General features: G+C 42.6%; 1 protein-coding gene across 1 annotated transcript in view; it reads left to right on the top strand.

The window, feature by feature from the left end:
* LOC117522990 (leucine-rich repeat-containing protein 40-like) overlaps positions 1-20,745 on the top strand; it is a 41,957-nt gene that overhangs the window by 11,661 nt on the left and 9,551 nt on the right. Inside the window, 5 exon segments of the mRNA XM_034184408.1 lie at positions 8,724-8,828; positions 8,830-8,846; positions 13,511-13,569; positions 13,809-13,961; positions 17,493-17,688. Of these exon segments, the coding sequence (XP_034040299.1) occupies positions 8,724-8,828; positions 8,830-8,846; positions 13,511-13,569; positions 13,809-13,961; positions 17,493-17,688 (530 nt within the window).

Below are 20,745 nucleotides of genomic sequence, written 5' to 3'. Positions count from 1 at the left end.
TGGGAGCTAGTTCCACAGGACAGGAGCCTGAAAGCTGAGGCTCTGCCTCCCATTCTACTCTTACAAACCCTAGGAACTACAAGTAAGCCTGCAGTCTGAGAGCAAAGCGCTCTATTGGGGTGATATGGTACTATGAGGTCCCTAAGATAAGATGGGACCTGATTATTCAAAACCTTATAAGTAAGAAGAAGAATTTTAAATTCTATTCTAGAATTAACAGGAAGCCAATGAAGAGAGGCCAATATGGGTAAGATATGCTCTCTCCTTCTAGTCCCCGTTAGTACTCTAACTGCAGCATTTTGAATTAACTGAAGGCTTTTCAGGGAACTTTTAGGACAACCTGATAATAATGAATTACAGTAGTCCAGCCTAGAGGAAATAAATGCATGAATTAGTTTTTCAGCATCACTCTGAGACAAGACCTTTCTAATTTTAGAGATATTGCGTAAATGCAAAAAGCAGTCCTACATATTTGTTTAATATGCGCATTGAATGACATATCCTGATCAAAATGACTCCAAGATTTCTCACAGTATACTAGAAGTCAGGGTAATGCCATCCAGAGTAAGGATCTGGTTAGACACCATGTTTCTAAGATTTGTGGGGCCAAGTACAATAACTTCAGTTTTATCTGAGTTAAAAGCAGGAAATTAGAGGTCATCCATATCTTTATGTCTGTAAGACAATCCTGCAGTTTAACTAATTGGTGTGTGTCCTCTGGCTTCATGGATAGATAAAGCTGGGTATCATCTGCGTGACAATGAAAATTTAAGCAATGCCCGTCTAATAATACTGCCTAAGGGAAGCATGTATAAGTGAATAAAATGGTCCTAGCACAGAACCTTGTGGAACTCCATAATTAACCTTAGTCTGTGAAGAAGATTCCCAATTTACATGAACAAATTGTAATCTATTAGATAAATATGATTCAAACCACCGCAGCGCACTTGCCTTTAATACCTATGGCATGCTCTAATCTCTGTAATAAAATTTTATGGTCAACAGTATCAAAAGCAGCACTGAGGTCTAACAGAACAAGCACAGAGATGAGTCCACTGTCTGAGGCCATAAGAAGATCATTTGTAACCTTCACTAATGCTGTTTCTGTACTATGATGCATTCTAAAACCTGACTGAAATTCTTCAAATAGACATTCCTCTGCAGATGATCAGTTAGCTGTTTTACAACTACCCTTTCAAGAATTTTGAGAGAAAAGGGAAGGTTGGAGATTGGCCTATAATTAGCTAAGATAGCTGGGTCAAGTGATGGCTTTTTAAGTAATGGTTTAATTACTGCACCTTAAAAGCCTGTGGTACATAGCCAACTAATAAAGATAGACTGATCAAATTTAAGATCGAAGCATTAAATAATGTAGGGCTTCCTTGAGCAGCCTGTAGGAATGGGGTCTAATAGACATGTTGATGGTTTGGAGGAAGTAACTAATGAAAATAACTCAGACAGAACAATCGGAGAGAAAGAGTCTAACCAAATACCGGCATCACTGAAAGCAGCCAAGATAACGATACGTCTTTGGGATGGTTATGAGTAATTTTTTTCTCTAATAGTTAAAATTTATTAGCAAAGAAAGTCATGAAGTCATTACTAGTTAAGTTAAAGGAATACCCGGCTCAATATAGCTCTGGACTCTTTGTCAGCCTGGCTACAGTGCTGAAAAGAAACCTGGGGTTGTTCTTATTTTCTTCAATTAGTGATGAGTAGTAAGATGTCCTAGCTTACGGAGGGCTTTTTTATAGAGCAAACAGACTCTTTTTCCAGGCTAAGTGAAGATCTTCTAAATTAGTGAGACGCCATTTCCTCTCCAGCTTACGGGTTATCTGCTTTAAGCTGCGAGTTTGTGAGTTATACCACGGAGTCAGGCACTTCTGATTTAAAGGTCTCCTTTTCAGAGGAGCTACAGCATCCAAAGTTGTCTTCAGTGAGGATGTAAAACTATTGATGAGATACTCTATCTCACTTACAGAGTTTAGGTAGCTACTCTGCACTGTGTTGGTATATGGCATTGGAGAACATAAAGAAGGAATCATATCCTTAAACCTAGTTACAGTGCTTTCTGAAAGACTTCTAGTGTAATGAAACTTATTCCCCACTGCTGGGTAGTCCATCAGAGTAAATGTAAATGTTATTAAGAAATGATCAGACAGAAGGGAGTTTTCAGGGAATACTGTTAAGTCTTCAATTTCCATACCATAATTCAGAACAAGATCTAAGATATGATTAAAGTGGTGGGTGGACTCATATACATTTTGAGCAAAGCCAATTGAGTCTAATAATAGATTAAATGCAGTGTTGAGGCTGTCATTCTCAGCATCTGTGTGGATGTTAAAATCGCCCACTATAATTATCTTATCTGAGCTAAGCACTAAGTCAGACAAAAGGTCTGAAAATTCACAGAGAAACTCACAGTAACGACCAGGTGGACGATAGATAATAACAAATAAAACTGGTTTTTGGGACTTCCAATTTGGATGGACAAGACTAAGAGTCAAGCTTTCAAATGAATTAAATCTCTGTCTGGGTTTTTGATTAATTAAAAAGCTGGAATGGAAGATTGCTGCTAATCCTCCGCCTTGGCCCGTGCTACAAGCCGTTCTGGCAGATAGTGTGACTCGGGGTGTTGACTCATTTAAACTAACATATTCATCCTGCTGTAACCAGCTTTCTGTAAGGCAGAATAAATCAATATGTTGATCAATTATTATATCATTTACTAACAGGGACTTAGAAGAGACAGACCTAATGTTTAATAGACCACATTTAACTGTTTTAGTCTGTGGTGCAGTTGAAGGTGCTATATTATTTTTTCTTTTTGAATTTTTATGCTTAAATAGATTTTTGCTGGTTATTGGTGGTCTGGGAGCAGGCACCGTCTCTACGGGGATGGGGTAATGAGGGATGGCAGGGGGGAGAAGCTGCAGAGAGGTGTGTAAGACTACAACTCTGCTTCCTGGTCCCAACCCTGGATAGTCACGGTTTGGAGGATTTAAGAAAATTGGCCAGATTTCTAGAAATGAGAGCTGCTCCATCCAAAGTGGGATGGATGCCGTCTCTCCTAACAAGACCAGGTTTTCCCCAGAAGCTTTGCCAATTATCTATGAAGCCCACCTCATTTTTTGGACACCACTCAGACAGCCAGCAATTCAAGGAGAACATGCGGCTAAACATGTCACTCCCGGTCCGATTGGGGAGGGGCCCAGAGAAAACTACAGAGTCCGACATTGTTTTTGCAAAGTTACACACCGATTGAATGTTAATTTTAGTGACCTCCGATTGGCGTAACCGGGTGTCATTACTGCTGACGTGAATTACAATCTTACCAAATTTACGCTTAGCCTTAGCCAGCAGTTTCAAATTTCCTTCAATGTCGCCTGCTCTGGCCCCCGGAAGACAATTGACTATGGTTGCTGGTGTCGCTAACTTCACATTTCTCAAAACAGAGTCGCCAATAACCAGAGTTTGATCCTCGGCGGGTGTGTCGTTGAGTGGGGAAAAACGGTTAGAAATGTGAACGGGTTGCCGGTGTACACGGGGCTTCTGTTTAGGGCTACGCTTCCTCCTCACAGTCACCCAGTCGGCCTGCTTTCCCGGCTGCTCGGGATCTGCCAGAGGGAAACTAACGGTGGCTAAGCTACCTTGGTCCGCACCAACTACAGGGGCCTGGCTAGCTGTAGAATTTTCCACGGTCCGGAGCCGAGTCTCCAATTCGCCCAGCCTGGCCTCCAAAGCTACGAATAAGCTACACTTATTACAAGTACCATTACTGCTAAAGGAGGCCGAGGAATAACTAAACATTTCACACCCAGAGCACAAAAGTGCGGGAGAGACAGGAGAAGCCACCATGCTAAACCGGCTAAGAGCTAGTAGCTGCACGCTAAGCTAGCGGATGCCTAAAAACACACAACGTGAATAATGTGTAAATAATTTAGAGGTGATTCAGCAGAGGGAGTGCTTTAGTTAAGGCACGTGAAGATTACACTGTGAAACAATCGTTATCTAGGTAACTAGATCAATCTAACTGCGCAGATTAAACAGCTAACAGATACAGCAAAACACCACTGTGCTCCGGAACAGGAAGTGATACAATACCGCAGTGAGAGCCAACCACCAGTAGAGGCAAGAGAACGCAGTGGCAAGAGGTCCACAAAGTATCTCTGTTTGTTTACTCTGAAGTCACATTTAATCTCGAGAGATTTTGCGAGATTTCCTGTCTGACGTGGGAATGTTCGTGTGTGAAATCTGTTCATGTGTAGTGTTTGTCTTTACCGTGTGGCTGCACACCACACACTGTACGAACAAACCTGTTAGAGCTATGATTTTTTTATCTTCACGTGTGTGGTCTCTCAGGTTTTGGAAACCTACAGATAATTTTAAAATCCTGCCATGTGAACCAGGCTTTAGTCACCTCCTTAGTCATGGGCGTGTTTGGGCACAAGAAACAATCCAATCGCAGTGTGACCTGGCATTCTCTTTAACAAACAAGTGCAACAGTTACTAGCACATTGCTGAGATATTGACACCCATCGGATCACAAAAAGTGTGCAAGTGGAAGTAGCAGGCAAAAACGACAACACAAAAACTTCTGTCAAAGTACCACCAAACACTGGATGCCATGTCAAGTATAGTTTGTGCTATATTGCAGTGCCTTGTAAAAAGCAAAAAAGATGACATTTTTGCTGGTCCTTGGTGTAACCACTTGGTGTTGCCACATGATAGCAGTACGCAAGACGAAGCCTCATTTTTCGACCAACATAATTATGTGTGACAGTGTAGCTTAGTGGCTTAGTATTGGTGCCTCACAGTGAGAAGGTTGATTCCCACCTGTGGCCTTTCTGTGTGGAGTTTGCATGTCCTCCCTGTTTTGTGTGGGTTTCCTCCGGGTGCTCCGGCTTCCTCCCACATCCAAGGACATGCAGGTTAGGTGAATTGGAAACTTTAAATTGTCTGTAGGTGTGCGTGCGGTGAAAATTTTACGGGCTTCACAGAGAATAAGGATGTTCTACAGCTTTAAGGACGGCCCACAATGGTGCACGGCGCACGGCGCCGCGCTCCGAGCCACCATCGAGAGGCAGAAACCACCACATCTGTTATATGGCTGGGGGGGCCTGGCTGCCGGTTTGTTTCTGTCTTTTGGTTTTCCTCCCAGGTGCGTGCGTTTGGCTGTGTTGCTGAGGCTGTCAGGACCTCACCCTGATCACCTGCGACTCGTCAGGACTCACAGCTGTGGTGCATCTGGATGGATTGGAACATGTTGGCATTTAAGACTGGAGTGCACAGTGTGTATTTGCCAGAGACTCGACCTTGTGACCAGACGGGTGAGATCGTCGTCTCGGGAGCCATCTCATCAGCAGCGGATGCTGAGAACGTCCAGGTTTGATGCACAGTCTGTGAAAGAGGAGGGGGTGAGGTTTCACGCTCGTCAGCACACTTCCTGAGGTACGTTAGATTTTGTGACTAACAGTTATACAGTCAGTAAATGTGGTGTCCCTCACACCTTATTGTATTGAGCTGTTTGTTAGTCATGTATCAGCTTCCACTGCAGTGGAGTTTTGTGAACTGGATGTTCCATGCCTGCAGGTTGGGAAGCTGATCAGTAATCAAGCCAGGAAGTGTTTGCTGTTTGTACACCTTTAAGTGTTCTCTCTGTGTGTAGAGTGTGGACTCACATAATGGTTCCTTCTTTCACAGACTCGGTTGTTGCGGCCACCTGGGGGGTGTCGGCGGGGTCCTTGGGTCCGAAACAGCTTCTGGCTCCGGACCGTTAGCGCTGCTGGGAGCGCACCACGCCAGGCCGCACCTTTTTGTTATTATATCACTGTTATTAAATTCAGTTAGCCTTTGTACCGTGCTCTGCTTATTTCATACTGGGTCCTTCAAACGCTGGTCGGTTCTCCGGGCTGCGTCCGACACATAACAACATCATTTCTAAATGGATGGCTGTATGGAGCCGGGACCGTCGTGTGCAATTTCTCTGGTTATCACAAGAGCTGGACATCAGCCATTTCCAGCAGATTTCACTTTTAACAAGAGATTTTGTCATGGAAAGCTGCGCGGAGGCTTCGCGCGTCACGACCGATTCGCTGATGAAGCGAGACAAAGGAACACCTCCATTTCGGAGTGTTAGAGGACAAGTTGGGACATGCCCAGCTCTCCACAATTTCTCTTATACTCACTCGACTGGTAAGTACTGAAAGCCGAGATAGGCATGTCCCAACTTGTCCTCTAACACTCTAAACTAAAATCTCTTGTTAAAAGTGAAATCTGCCGGAAAATGGCTGATGTCTAGCTCTTGTGATAACCAGAGAAATTGCACATGACGGTCCCGGCTCCACACAGCCATCCGTTTAGAAATGATGTGGTGGTTTCTGCCTCTTGATGGCGGCTCGGAGCGCGGTGCGCCGTGCGCCATTGTGGGGCATCCTTAAAGCTGTAGTAACACTCCTTATTCTCTGTGAAGCCCATAAAATTTTCACCGAAAGCCAGATACATTTTTCGAATGGTTTCCAGCTGAAGAGCCATGGAACTTACATGGAGAATGTTTGCCACCTGCTGAACCCATTGGTACGCCCTACCGGCCAGCGGTGACCTTCACGTGTGCGTTAAGTGATAACTTATTGTAGCAACTGCAGAAACAAAAACAAACAAATAGGAATTATCCAAAAAATTTAATTGTGGCTGCCAGTTAGTGATTGTGAGCTCAAAAAGGACAAGAAACCTTTCAGTTAGACATGCTTATCAGAGGCACCTGCTGGACAGTTTGAGAATGAACATCCATATCAAATTAGGATTTCTTTTAAAGGTTCCCTCAGTGCAGGTGTGTGTCCTGTGTGTACGTGTGTGTGTTGTGTGTGTGAGAAAGAGATGTGACAAATTTATCTGATAAGTACTTTGAGCTTTAAACATAATTAAACATTTGTTAAGTCCCAAAATCAGGTCACAGAATTTAATTGGTTTTCATATTTTGCACCTGTTCATGATGCTCATTAGAGGTGGGCGTTACTGGGAATTTTGGTATTGATCTGATACCAAGTAAATACAGGCCCAGTATCGCAGATATCGATACCGATACTTTTCATATTTAAGCTTCATAGATCCAAAGGATCCAAAAGACCTAGGATAGTATTTCGCCAAACATTGTGACAACAAATACTTTATTATCACAGTCAACATTTTTCTTTAAAAACATATCACTCTACACAACTTAAAACAAAATCTCCTGAGGTAGAGGGCTGACAACACAATACAACAAAATTAATACACCACAACAAATACTTTAAACAATTTCAAACTTATTCTGTTTTTCAAGTCGAACAATACAATAAAATAATACAAAAAATAAGGAATTTCTTCCCTTTAGTGCACTTCTCTACATTGTTTCTTAAATAAAGAGTGTAAAAAATAGAACTTAAAGCGATTAAACAATCTTCTGAGGTTAGAGAGCTGACAAACCACAACAGAGAAAAACTAACACACCACAACAAATATTGTAACAGTTTCAAACTTTTTTTTTCCAAGTCGAACATACAAGAAAATAATACAAAGATAAGGAATTTCCTCCCTTCAGTGCACTTAAACAAAATAAAAACATTAAGTGAAAATTAAATAAAGTATAAATAAAGAAGAAAGCGTGCTGCTCTTACAGACAGAGTAGACTTTGATGAATCTGCGTGCGCAGCAGTCAGTGCGTGTGGGAGAGAAAAAAGCTTGAATATCGATCTTTTTACACGAGGATCGTTCAATATCAATATCAGCGTTGGTATTGAGAAATTGATATTAGGAAAGATCCGCCCATCTCTCATGGCTCATTTTTCTTGTTTGACGGTTGCTGAGGATTAATTGAGACATGTTTTCAAAAGATTTTCAAATACTCTACCTATTTTTTAACTGAACATGGGCGTTTGGAAGCTCCCAAATATATAAGATATAAATAAACGATTTGTACATGGGTCAGCAATGCCGTTCGCTATGTTTGTACCTTGAGAGTTGTCGTACTTCAAGTTATCCTGTTGCCATAGTTACGAAGAAGCGAACCAGTAAAGTGGGCATATTTTCCAACTTCGTGGTTTCTTCTCCAGTCCAACCCAGCTATACATTTATTAATTCAAGGGGGGTTTTACAGCGCAGATGTGATTATTAATATAGGCGGCAGCATGTGAGAGAGTTGATGTTTTATGACCGAAGTGGTGGTGATCACACGCACGACTAGTGCGAAAACTTGTAAAAGTGACACTAACCTGATAATTATTATTCTCATTCATAGTGGAAAGGAGGAAAATAAAAATACATTTGACGACGGGTTTATGTACATCATTTCTGCAATGTTGCGTCCAGAAAAGGAGGATCCTGACCTGCAGCTAAGTCTTTCCTCTGACAAGAGTGATGATAACCACAGATCCACCACACGTTCATGCCCAGGGTCCTGTGCTAAAGGATTCCACTGAATATTGTCCTTCAGAAACTTTGTTTATGATCAGAATACAGCTGAAGCGTGTTTCCACCAAATATTCTGACAAATAGACACTAAAGGTCAGTTTTAGATTCACTGTATTGCATTCATCAGCCTGCTTATGCTACAGTGGTCTTCAATCAGATAATCTCTCATCCAACCCCTACATCAACAAGAGTATATATTGTAAAGAGTAGATAGTGTATTATTCTGCAAATTGCTGCTCACTATGTTTCATTGTATTGTCCTGCAGCATTTGTAGCTTGAAGGAAATCAGATATCCAGTCTGCCAGAGTCCCTGTTCACAAGCTTGCCCAGGCTGCTTTGGCTGGACCTCAGAAATAACAAAATTACATCCCTTCCTGCAGAAAATTGGCTTGCATAGGTAAGCAGTTCATATAGGTTGCTCTTGAAAAACGCATCTTGATTGCTATTCCAATCCCCAAAGCCGTGGATATGTGCTTCTGTGTCACATTTCTGAATAGATTTTAAGAGAGCTCTATCAGCAGAAAATGTAATACTTTCTTTTACTAGACTATCATGCACAGAGGGAATTCTTAGATGTTTTACTTCAATGTGTGGTTTTAATAGTTTTTTGAGTATGCATCTACAGACATAGAATTGTGAGACTTTAATGTGAAACACCAACAATATTAACTGTAAAAGAAAGGTAAGGACTGGTTGCAAACTACAGTGCGTTTAAAGGATATTCGAAAGTAGCGGGCACTTAGAGTGCATACCTGCACTAACACCCAGTCCTTTGACTGCCCCGTGTCTGTGCAACACCAAAACTGATTTAGTTTTTTTTTTTTTTTTTTTTGCGGGGGTCACTACAACCTGAGGAGTTGATCCCAGCAGTTTTCGCTTCTGGTGTCAAGCGCCCGGTCCTGCTGGGTGTGTCCTGGTCCAGGGACAGTGACAGGTGTGGAGTTAGACTGGGACGGTCCACTTGTCAAACTCACAGAGGACAGAACCTCCCCCTTCGGTAAATGGCTCAACAAACAACACTAGTTCCTAACCTCAAGAAGGTAGACAATGATCTACAACCTTATTTTTATCCATATGAGCCATCCTCTGAGCTCAAAAATAATACTGACCTGAACGAGCAGACGGTGGAGAAACTGAAGCTTAGGGACTGTCCTACAAAGTGCAAAAACAAGACATCAGAAAAATATTCAATAAATTCAGGTGTGGTGTCACCAAATTCACTGTACACATCAGTGGTCTCCTGCTAGTTATACTACAGCACTCAGTTGGAAAAATGTCATTATGAAAACTTTGGAGAATTTTTTATTGATTAAATTTTCAATAGCGTCATTGTTAAAAGGTGTAGTCACACAAAAGCCACAGCACACATCAGTGGGGTCCTGCTGGTTATACTACAGCACTCAGTTTTGGAAAAATGTGCAAAAATTGAATTTTAGTGATTTTTATCATTAAAAATAAGTCATAAAATGAGCAATAAAATTCACTAATTCACTAAAATTCTATTTTTGTGCTGTAGTATAACCAGCAGGAGACCACTGTGTTCAGTGAATTCGGTGACACCACACCTGAATTTATTGAATATTTTCTGGTGGCTCTTTTCGTTTTTGCACTTTATCAACGGTCCTCTGCGCTTCTGTTTCTCTGCCGCCTGCTCGTACAGGTCAGTGGTTATTTTTCCAGCTCAGAAAACAGTTCATATGGATAAAAAATAAGGTTGTAGCTCCTTGTTTACCTTCCTGAGTTAGAAACTAGTCTTGTTTGTTTTTCTGCAACGTTTCTCTTAAGATTATTGAGCCGTTTACCAGAGGGGGAGCTTTCTGTCCTCTGTGAGTTGACAGGTAGACCGTCCCAGTCAAACTCCTCACCTGACACTGTCCCTGGCACGGGACACACCCAGCTGAGCTGGGCACTTGACACCATCGAGAGCTGCTGGGATCACCTCCTCGGGCTGCAGTGACCCCCGCAGGAAAAAAAAAATCATTTTTGCTGTGACAGGGTTTGCGATCAAGATTTCCTGCAGTAATTGAGCCATAAACTGAAATCCATAAACTACTTAAACTGAAAAAATATATATACGGTGAGGAAAATAAGTATTTGACACCCTGCGATTTTGCAGGTTCTCCCACTTAGAAATCATGGAGGGGTCTGAAATTTTCATCTTAGGTGCATGTCCACTGTGAGAGACATAATCTAAAAAAAAAAAAATCCGGAAATCACAATGTATGATTTTTTAATAATTTATTTGTATGTTACTGCTGCAAATAAGTATTTGAACACCTGTGAAAATCAATGTTAATATTTTGTACAGTAGCCTTTGTTTGCAATTACAGAGGTCAAGACGTTTCCTGTAGTTTTTCACCATGTGTTTCACACACTGCAGCAGGGATTTTGGTCCACTCTTCCATGCAGATCTTCTCTAGATCTTTCAGGTTTGGCATTTCAGGTCCCTCCAAAGATTTCTATTGAGTTCAGGTCTGGAGACTGGCCAGGCCACTCCAGGACCTTGAAATGCTTCTTACGGAGCCCCCCCCTTAGTTGCCCTGGCTGTGTGTTTGGGGTCATTGTCATGCTGAAAGGACCCATCCACAACCCATCTTCAACACACTTACTGGAGGGAAGGAGGTTGTTTGCCAAAATCTCGCAATACTGACCCCATCCAGTCTCCCTTCAATACGGTGCAGTCGTCCTGTCCCCTTGCAGAAGAGCACTCCCAGAGTATGATGTTTCCACCCCCATGCTTCACGGTTGGGATGGTTTCTTGGGGTTGTTCTCATCCTCTAAACATGGTAAGTGGAGTTGATTCCAAAAAGCACTATTCTGGTCTTATCTGACCACATGACCTTCTCCCATGCCTCCTCTGGATCATCCAGATGGTCACTGGTGAACTTCAAACGGGCCTGGACAGGTGCTGGCTTGAGCAGGGGGACCATGCTGCCCTGCAGGGTTTTAAAACCATGACAGCATCATGTGTTACTAATGTAATCTTTGTGACTGTGGTCCCAGCTCTCTTCAGGTCATTAACCAGGTCCTCCGGTGTAGTTCTGAGCTTTCTCAGAATCATCCTTACCCCACAAAGTGAGATCTTGCATGGAATCCCAGACCGAGGGAGATTGACAGTCATCTTGTGTTTCTTCCACTTTCTAATAAATCAAATCAAATCATTTTATTTATATAGCGCCAAATCACAACAAACAGTTGCCCAAGGCACTTTATATTGTAAGGCAAAAGCCATACAATAACCCCAATGGTCAAAACGACCCCCTATGAGCAAGCACTTGGCGACAGTGGGAAGGAAAAACTCCCTTTTAACAGGAAGAAACCTCCAGCAGAACCAGGCTCAGGGAGGGGCAGTCTTCTGCTGGGACTGGTTTGGGGCTGAGGGGAGAGAATCAGGAAAAAGACATGCTGTGGAAGAGAGCAGAGATCAATCACTAATGATTAAAAGCAGAGTGGTGCATACAGAGCAAAAAGAGGTGAATAAAAAGAAAGACTGGGTGCATCATGGGAAATCCCCCAGCAGTCTAAGTCTATAGCAGCATAACTAAGGGATGGTTCAGGGTCACTTGATCCAGCCCTAACTATAAGCTTTTCAAAAAGGAAATAAATAATCATAACAGTTGTTGTCTTCTACCAAGCTGCTTGCCTGTTGTCCTGTAGTGCATCCCAGCCTTGTGCAGGTCTACAGTTTTGTCCCTGGGTGTCCTCTTTGGTCTTGGCTATGGTGGACAGGTTGGAGTGTGATTGATTGAGTGTGTGAACAGGTGTCTTTTATACAGGTAACAAGTTCAAACAGGTGCAATTAATACAGGTAAAGAGTGCAGAATAAGAGGGCTTCTTAAAGAAAAACTAACAGGTCTGTGAGAGCCAGAATTCTTGCTGGTTGGTAGGGGTTCAAATACTTATTTGCAGCAGTAGCATACAAATAAATTATTTAAAAAATCATACATTGTGATTTCCGGATTTTTTTTTTTTTTTTTTAGATTATGTCTCTCACAGTGGACATGCGCCTAAGATGAAAATTTCAGACCCCTCCATGATTTCTAAATGGGAGAACTTGCAAAACCGCAGGGTGTTCATATACTTATTTTCCTCACTGTATATATCATGAATGATATTCATGTTTGCAAGACCCCCATTCACGTTTTGTGAGACTTGCGTTCATATTTGAGAGATATTTTTCAGTATTCACATTTTGCAGTTAAACGGTTTATGGATAATTCACGATTTGCAGCTGATTCACGTTTTGGGGGTTATACCCTTCACCCTATCCCTCCGTGATATTTCATAGAAACCCATTTGTAACATTTTGTATGTTGATGATAATCAAATACCAGTGTCCTCATTAGCCACCTAAAAAAAAAAAACACCATTAGTTGATCATTCCCACCCACATGCCGAAATTAGCCTGTATCAACTTTCTAAAAAAAAACGTATTTTGGCAAATTTTTTGACAGCAGTACAGCTGGTGCAAGAACTGGTGTCACTGACTGAACTGTTCCCCCTAAAAATCGGTCGCTCCTGCCTTCATTGCGCCTTCAAAGTGCATGCATCATTTCGGCACGTCAGCAGCAATTCACCAATTATTGCCTCATTTCTGCTTAAAACGGCTTTGTTTTCTGCTTAAAACTGACCTTTAGAAAGATTTAAGAGGTTTACTTTGTCATCTGATGGTTATTAATCACATTAGTTACTTTGATCACTTTGGGTGTAGAGAGTCAGACTCAGAAAGTCAGACTCAGATGTGCTTGCTGTGGCGCTCTGATCGCTCCCCTTGTTTTATTATGAAATGATGCTGAATTTATGTGGAAAACGATTGTTGTACAAAAGCTTCAGATATCTGTTGCTGAGATAGATGATGACTGGAGTGCAGTTTTTTAAGCAGAAACAAGGCGATAATTGGTGACTTGCTGCTGACATTCACAAATGGCGCATACGCAGTGAAGGGGGGGGGGGGGGGGGATTTTAGGGTGGACCATTCAGTCGGCGGACACCGGCAAGTCCTCTAGGTGATTAAGTTAAATCTTTACAGTCATGTAACACTTTCAAATTTGGTTCCTGTAGATGTCTGAGAACTCTACTGCTAGAAGGGAATCTTATCTCAGCACTTCCACGAGAGCTGGGTGAGTGATGTTTACTCAATTCCACCAGCGGCCAATTCCTCTGCTATTCAAAATAACAAGATGTCTTTGGTTTTAACAAGCCCCACCGACGGCATGCTTATAGCAGCATTACATGCACTATTAGGAAGAGGGTGCATTAAGACATGTAAAGTAAGCGCTTGCTTCTCTTCCTGTGAATTGCTGTGCAACGGCTGTCAGCTAAGTTTTCTTTGTGTGTGTGTGTGTGTGTTTACTTTCAGGAAATGTAATGAGCCTCAAAGCCCTCAATCTAAGGTACTGCCCAATCGTTTTCCCTCCTCGTGATGTTCTGCAACAGGGACTACAGGCCATCCTACAGTATCTGAGGGCTGCTATTGCAGAGGGACCAGTGAGTGTAAGAGCGTCTCTTCCAGGTGATTGAAAGGCAGCACATTCTTAGTTTTAAACAGTGCCATGACAGTTGATGGGATACACACGTCTCTTAAATGAATCTCAGCCATTTGCACTTTTTGTGAAACAAAAATGCTAGCCACAAAAATAGCACCTTGTCCTGGTACTATTTCACTGGTGTGACTTCAGTTCCCTTGGAGACGGTGTGTGCCTCTCAGCTGACTCCTCCTACTGTATTCAGTCTCTGTAATATTTTTAGCCAGATGAAAATGATCAATAACCTATGAGCTCGAAACAGACACTCTGTGTCAGTGAGTACTGTCAGGTCCCTCCAGAGCACACTGCTCCTACACACTGAATGGAACCAAACCCTCAGACAACCATATTATCCTCCCGCCTACAAGGTTACTAACAAAGACACAGCACTTGTGCAGAGTAAAGCCCCTTTCACACCGGGCCCACTTCGAGTTGCATTGTGCGGCATCAAGACGACGCCACGTGGAAGCAACCCAGTGCCGAAACTATGTAGCTCAACGCCACAACAGAGCAAGGGACACAGACGACGAAGCAAATCGGATGCCAAAAATTAAAAATGTTAAATTTTTTTGCGTCCTGTACTCAATGCAGAAATTAAGTGCTTTCAACGCAAGTCAGAGCAATGCGACAGTACTCAACGTGACTGGAAGCCACACCCTCACAATACAACGTTACCCAACGCCAATTTATGAATCCTGCTGTGTTCCATTGTTCCCGCAGTATAAAGCACGCAGGATTGTTTTTATACCATGTACACAATGCAGCTAAACTACATGCTCAAAAAGATACATACTACATATTATTATCAAGTATTTTCAGCTTTGCGATCATAAAATATTTAGTTTTTTTGTGTTCTAATGAGCCAACATGTTGAGCAACAGTTACATTGACCTAGTAATATTTAATGCTACCAAAATGTCCTGGCTACTTGTTGTTTCTAAAAATCCAATATGCTTGGTCAGAAAAATCCTGTAATTAACTTGTACATTTGACATGTTTTTTTTTTTTTAATCAACCACTCTGGGCTTATATAGAACAAATGATTATATGTGTATTGGCTGCCCACACATAATAGTTGCAGAGGTTTTGTTTTCACCCCTGTTTGTCTCTTTGTGAACAGCCTGTATCCCAGAATTTTTTCTTTTTTTTTTTTTTTTTACAGAAAATTCATACCCTGATAGGCAAGAACTGATTCAGTTTTCAAAGTCATAGGTCAAAGTCAGGAAAAATCTTGGAAAAATCCCTATCCTTTAGCATTGAATGAATTTTCAAGAATTCATAACTCTGTGAAACAAGATTGAATTTCTTTCATATTTTTGAGTAGGATTGTATTCTTTGTCTACTGAGAAAGTTTTGTCTGGTGTTGCAGACTGAACGGTCCCCCCACAAAAATCCCCCCCCGCCTTCACTGCGCATGTGTCATTTCATGTGTCAGTAGTGATTCCACTGGTTATCGCCTCGTTTCTGCTTAAAACTGACTTGAGAATGATTTAAGAGGTTTTACTTTGTCATCTGATGGTTAATAATCACATTATCAGAATCAGAATAGAATCAGAATCGCCTTTATTGTCATTGTAATTTACATTGCAACGAGATTTGAGTGCACCTCCAAAAAGGTGCTTTCCATGGTGCGAGTATTTTTAGCCAAATAAAAGACAGTGAATTTAACGGCGAATTTTTCAGAGTATATGTACAACTAATATAGACATAAGGTAAAATAAAATAAAATAAATGTGGACCAAGTAAAATGTAAAACGAGAATTATATACAACTGTGGAATCATATTGCATGGGAATATTGCACATGGTTTACAGATATTGCACAAGAAACTTGAAGGTGCAGATTAGAGTGATTTGTTATTGTTCAGTGCAGTGATCGCTCTGGGGAGAAAGCTGTCTGTTTGTCCTACTTTGATTGACCTATACCGTCTGCCGGAGGGTAGTAGGTCAAACAGGTGGTTGCTGGGGTGGGATGTGTCTTTGCTGATGCTGGCAGCTCTGCTGAGGTAGCGAGAGCTGGCAATGTCTTCCAGGCTGGGCAGAGAGCAGCCAGTGATCCCCTGGGCCGTTTTGATCACCCTCTGCAACGCTCTCCTGTCTGTTGCTGAGCACCCCCCGTACCACACTGTGATGCAGTACGTCAGGATGCTCTCGATGGTGGCTCTGTAGAACAACACCAGCAGCTTCTCCTCCAGACTGGTTCTCCTGAGCACCCTCAGGAAGTGGAGACGAGTCCCCTCTGAGTCCCTTTGCTCTTGGGTATAGAGAGTCAAACTCAGAGAGTCAGTCTCAGATGCTCTGCTGACTGCTCCTATTGAGTTCAGGTCTGGAGACTGGCTAGACCACTCCAGGACCTTGAAATGCTTCTTACGGAGCCCCTCCTTAGTTGCCCTGGCTGTGTGTTTGGCTCATTGTCATGCTGAAAGACCCATCCACAACCCATCTTCAATGCTCTTACTGAGGGAAGGAGGTTGTTTGCAAAAATCTCACGATACATGACCCAAACATACTCCCTTCAATATGGTGCAGTCGTCCTGTCCCCTTTGCAGAAAGTACTCCCAAAAGTGATGTTTCCTCCCCCATGCTTCAGAGTTAGGACTATGTTCTTCGGGTTGTTCTCATCCTCCAGACAGCACAAATGGAGTTGAAACCAAAAAGCTCTATTTTGGTCTCATCTGACCACATGACCTTCAGCCATGCCTCCTCTGGATCATCCAGATGGTCACTGGTGAACTTCAAACAGGCCTGTACCTGTGCTAGCTTGAGCAGTGGGATCTTACGTGCCCTGCAGGATTTTAAACCATGATGGCATAGTGTGTTACTAATGTAATCTTTGTGATTGTGGTTCCAGCTCTCTTCAGGTCATTGACCAGGTCCTCCCGTGTAGTTCTTGGCTTTCTCAGAATCATCCTTACCCCACAAAGTGAGATCTTGCATGGAGCCCCAGATTGAGGACGATTGACAGTCATCTTGTGTTTGTTCCATTTTCTAATAATTGTGCCAACAGTTGTTGACTTCTCACCAAGCTCCTTGTCTCTTGTCCTGTAGTCCATCCCAAGCTTGTGCTGGTCTACAGTTTTGTCCTTGATGTCCTTTGACAGCTCTTTGGTCTTGGGCATGGCGGATATGTTGAAGTGTGATTGACTGAGTGTGTGAACAGGTGTCTTTTATACAGGTAACAAGTTCAAACAGGTGCCATTAATACACGTAAAGAGTGCAGAATAGGAGGGCTTCTTAAAGAAAACCTAACAGGTCTGTGAGAGCCAGAATTCTTGCTGGTTGGTGATCGAATACTCATTTCATACAATAAAATGCAAATTAATCATTTAAAAATCATACAATGTGATTTTCTGATTTTGTTTTTTTTTTAGATTCTGTCTCTCACAGTTGATGTGTACCTACAATAAAACTACAGACCTCTCCATTCTTTGTAGATGGGAAAACTTGCAAAATTGACAGTGGATCAAATACTTATTTGCCTTTGTGTAGTTCTAGCTGTTTTGGTTGATTTGTTGGCAGAGCTGCCAGAGGTGGAGAAGCTCCAGTTGTCAGAGCTGGTAGGATCCAGTACAGAGGAGTTGGCCGACGAGGATGAGCTGCAGAGGTTCAGGGAACTGAAACGCAAAATTATTCTCTTGGACAGAACTGAGCTGGGTCCCTCGCCAGCAAAGGAATACACAAACCCAAAGTGTCACTTTCTTCCTATCATCAAGAGGTAAGTAAATGTATTTATGTTCACAGTGTAAATTTCAGAAAAGATAGGCTCTTGTTTTGTAAAAAAAATAGAACAATGGCTTTGACCTCTGCTGTATGTTGTAGAGCAGGTAACTCAGTGGATAAGAAGGTGACCTGCCAATATGTAGACATGAGTTTGAAAACCACTCATGCTACCTGTCTGTGTCCTTGAACAAGTCACTTAATCTACTTTTAATATACATTTTATTTATTTCAAGCCACCCAGCTGTGAATGAGTACCGGCCTTGGCTGGGGAAGTAACCTGTGTCAGACTGGCGGCCCATCCAGGGGGAGTTGTAGGCTTTCCTCTGCATGACGTGACTGAATCCATAGATAGGCACCAGCACTAAAGAGCCTCAAGGCCTACATAGGACTTACTTCTGCTGTATGTGGGTCATCTAAATATCTTTACTCGTAGAAGACAAACTTTTGGCTGTGTCTTAATGATCTATGGTACGTGGTGTAATGCACATAGTTCAAATGCACTGAGGTCATGTCTAACTCCACATTGCAATTTACACCGTGTGAAATCCAAGTGTAAAATAAGGCCTGTATCTTACTTTACATCGGCTAAAAGGGCTTGTCTTATGCCTGGTTCACTCGGCAGGATAATTAGGCCAGTATTGGCCCTGATCTTCCCCTTCCGACAATCTTAAGGACGCCCCGACAATCGTGATGACACCAAAGATAATCTTATCAGATATTTCTGCCGTGTGTGATGTGTTAAGAGCGCTCTGATCTGCTCGGAAGGACGTCAGGGTGCTCTGATCGCAAATCGGGGATATTCAACATGTTGGATTGTCTTGGCCTGGTATTGCAGCACGTGTTGTGTCCTCCGATCACAAACGAGCATGCAGCCTGCTGAATGTGACATGCAGCCAATCAGAAAGCGAGGTGACGGACGTACGGAGCGGAAAATAAAATCAAAACAGCTGTTATGGCTTAATAAAAAGTCCAGTGGTCACCACTCCTTTAAAGAACGCCTTTTCTTTTTCTTTTTGTGTCATTTTTTTCCCTCTGTTTTAAATATTCAATCAATCAATCAATTTATTTATATAGCGCCAAATCACAACAAACAGTTGCCCCAAGGCGCTTTATATTGTAAGGCAAGGCCATACAAAAATTACGTAAAAACCCCAACGGTCAAAACGACCCCCTGTGAGCAAGCACCTGGCGACAGTGGGAAGGAAAAACTCCCTTTTTGTTGGGGAAAGTGTAGTGACACGGACCCACAACAGGGGGCGCAAATGAACGGACAGTGAAAGAGTCAAATATGAACACTTTACTGTTGTGAATGAGCACAACACAGAGGAATGTGAAATTTTACAGTCAGTCACAAGGGTGGCCACTGTCTTCGAAGGTCGGATCTGGTACTGCTGGCAGGGAGCAGAGACAATAAGATATGGGTGTGTGCACACCCAGTAGCAACAACGGTGGGAATGCCACCTCAACCTCTAACACACACTCGTGCAGCTCCTGTCTACCCACTTATCTGGTAGAGGTGTGCAGCGGAGCCGTTGCTGGACACACCGAACGCCGGTCTCACAGACACGGAACACCACAGGAAAACGGCTGCAAAAAAGAGTTCAGACTGATACACAGTTCACTTTTCAAGGCTGAGAATACTACCTGAACGGTTTGACGATATCTCGGTCGATGAGGTGGAGATGACGTCCGGGTTTTATGGAGTGAGATGATGAAGCATGAATGAGTGACAGCTGTCAGGAGATAATGAGTGACAACTGTCACCCCCGGCTGTGTCCGTGGCGGCAGCGCCCTCTCGTGACTGAAGCCCGCACTTCAGGCAGGGCGCCCTCTGGTGGTGGGCCAGCAGTACCTCCTCTTCTGGCGGCCCACACAACACTTTTAACAGGAAGAAACCTCCAGCAGAACCAGGCTCAGGGAGGGGCAGTCTTCTGCTGGGACTGGTTGGGGCTGAGGGAGAGAACCAGGAAAAAGACATGCTGTGGAGGGGAGCAGAGATCAATCACTAATGATTAAATGCAGAGTGGTGCATACAGAGCAAAAAGAGAAAGAAACACTCAGTGCATCATGGGAACCCCCAGCAGTCTAAGTCTATAGCAGCGTAACTAAGGGATGGTTCAGGGTCACCTGATCTAGCCCTAACTATAAGCTTTAGCAAAAAGGAAAGTTTTAAGCCTAATCTTAAAAGTAGAGAGGGTGTCTGTCTCCCTGATCTGAATTGGGAGCTAGTTCCACAGGACAGGAGCCTGAAAGCTGAAGGCTCTGCCTCCCATTCTACTCTTACAAACCCTAGGAACTACAAGTAAGCCTGCAGTCTGAGAGCGAAGCGCTCTATTGGGGTGATATGGTACTATGAGGTCCCTAAGATAAGATGGGACCTGATTATTCAAAACCTTATAAGTAAGAAGAAGAATTTTAAATTCTATTCTAGAATTAACAGGAAGCCAATGAAGAGAGGCCAATATGGGTAAGATATGCTCTCTCCTTCTAGTCCCCGTTAGTACTCTAACTGCAGCATTTTGAATTAACTGAAGGCTTTTCAGGGAACTTTTAGGACAACCTGATAATAATGAATTACAGTAGTCCAGCCTAGAGGAAATAAATGCATGAATTAGTTTTTCAGCATCACTCTGAGACAAGACCTTTCTAATTTTAGAGATATTGCGTAAATGCAAAAAAGCAGTCCTACATATTTGTTTAATATGCGCATTGAATGACATATCCTGATCAAAAATGACTCCAAGATTTCTCACAGTATTACTAGAAGTCAGGGTAATGCCATCCAGAGTAAGGATCTGGTTAGACACCATGTTTCTAAGATTTGTGGGGCCAAGTACAATAACTTCAGTTTTATCTGAGTTTAAAAGCAGGAAATTAGAGGTCATCCATGTCTTTATGTCTGTAAGACAATCCTGCAGTTTAACTAATTGGTGTGTGTCCTCTGGCTTCATGGATAGATAAAGCTGGGTATCATCTGCGTGACAATGAAAATTTAAGCAATGCCGTCTAATAATACTGCCTAAGGGAAGCATGTATAAAGTGAATAAAATTG

Source organism: Thalassophryne amazonica, chromosome 13 (genome assembly GCF_902500255.1).
Source record: "Thalassophryne amazonica chromosome 13, fThaAma1.1, whole genome shotgun sequence".
NCBI classification, from domain to species: domain Eukaryota; kingdom Metazoa; phylum Chordata; class Actinopteri; order Batrachoidiformes; family Batrachoididae; genus Thalassophryne; species Thalassophryne amazonica.
This window is presented reverse-complemented; position numbering and strand designations above follow the sequence as displayed.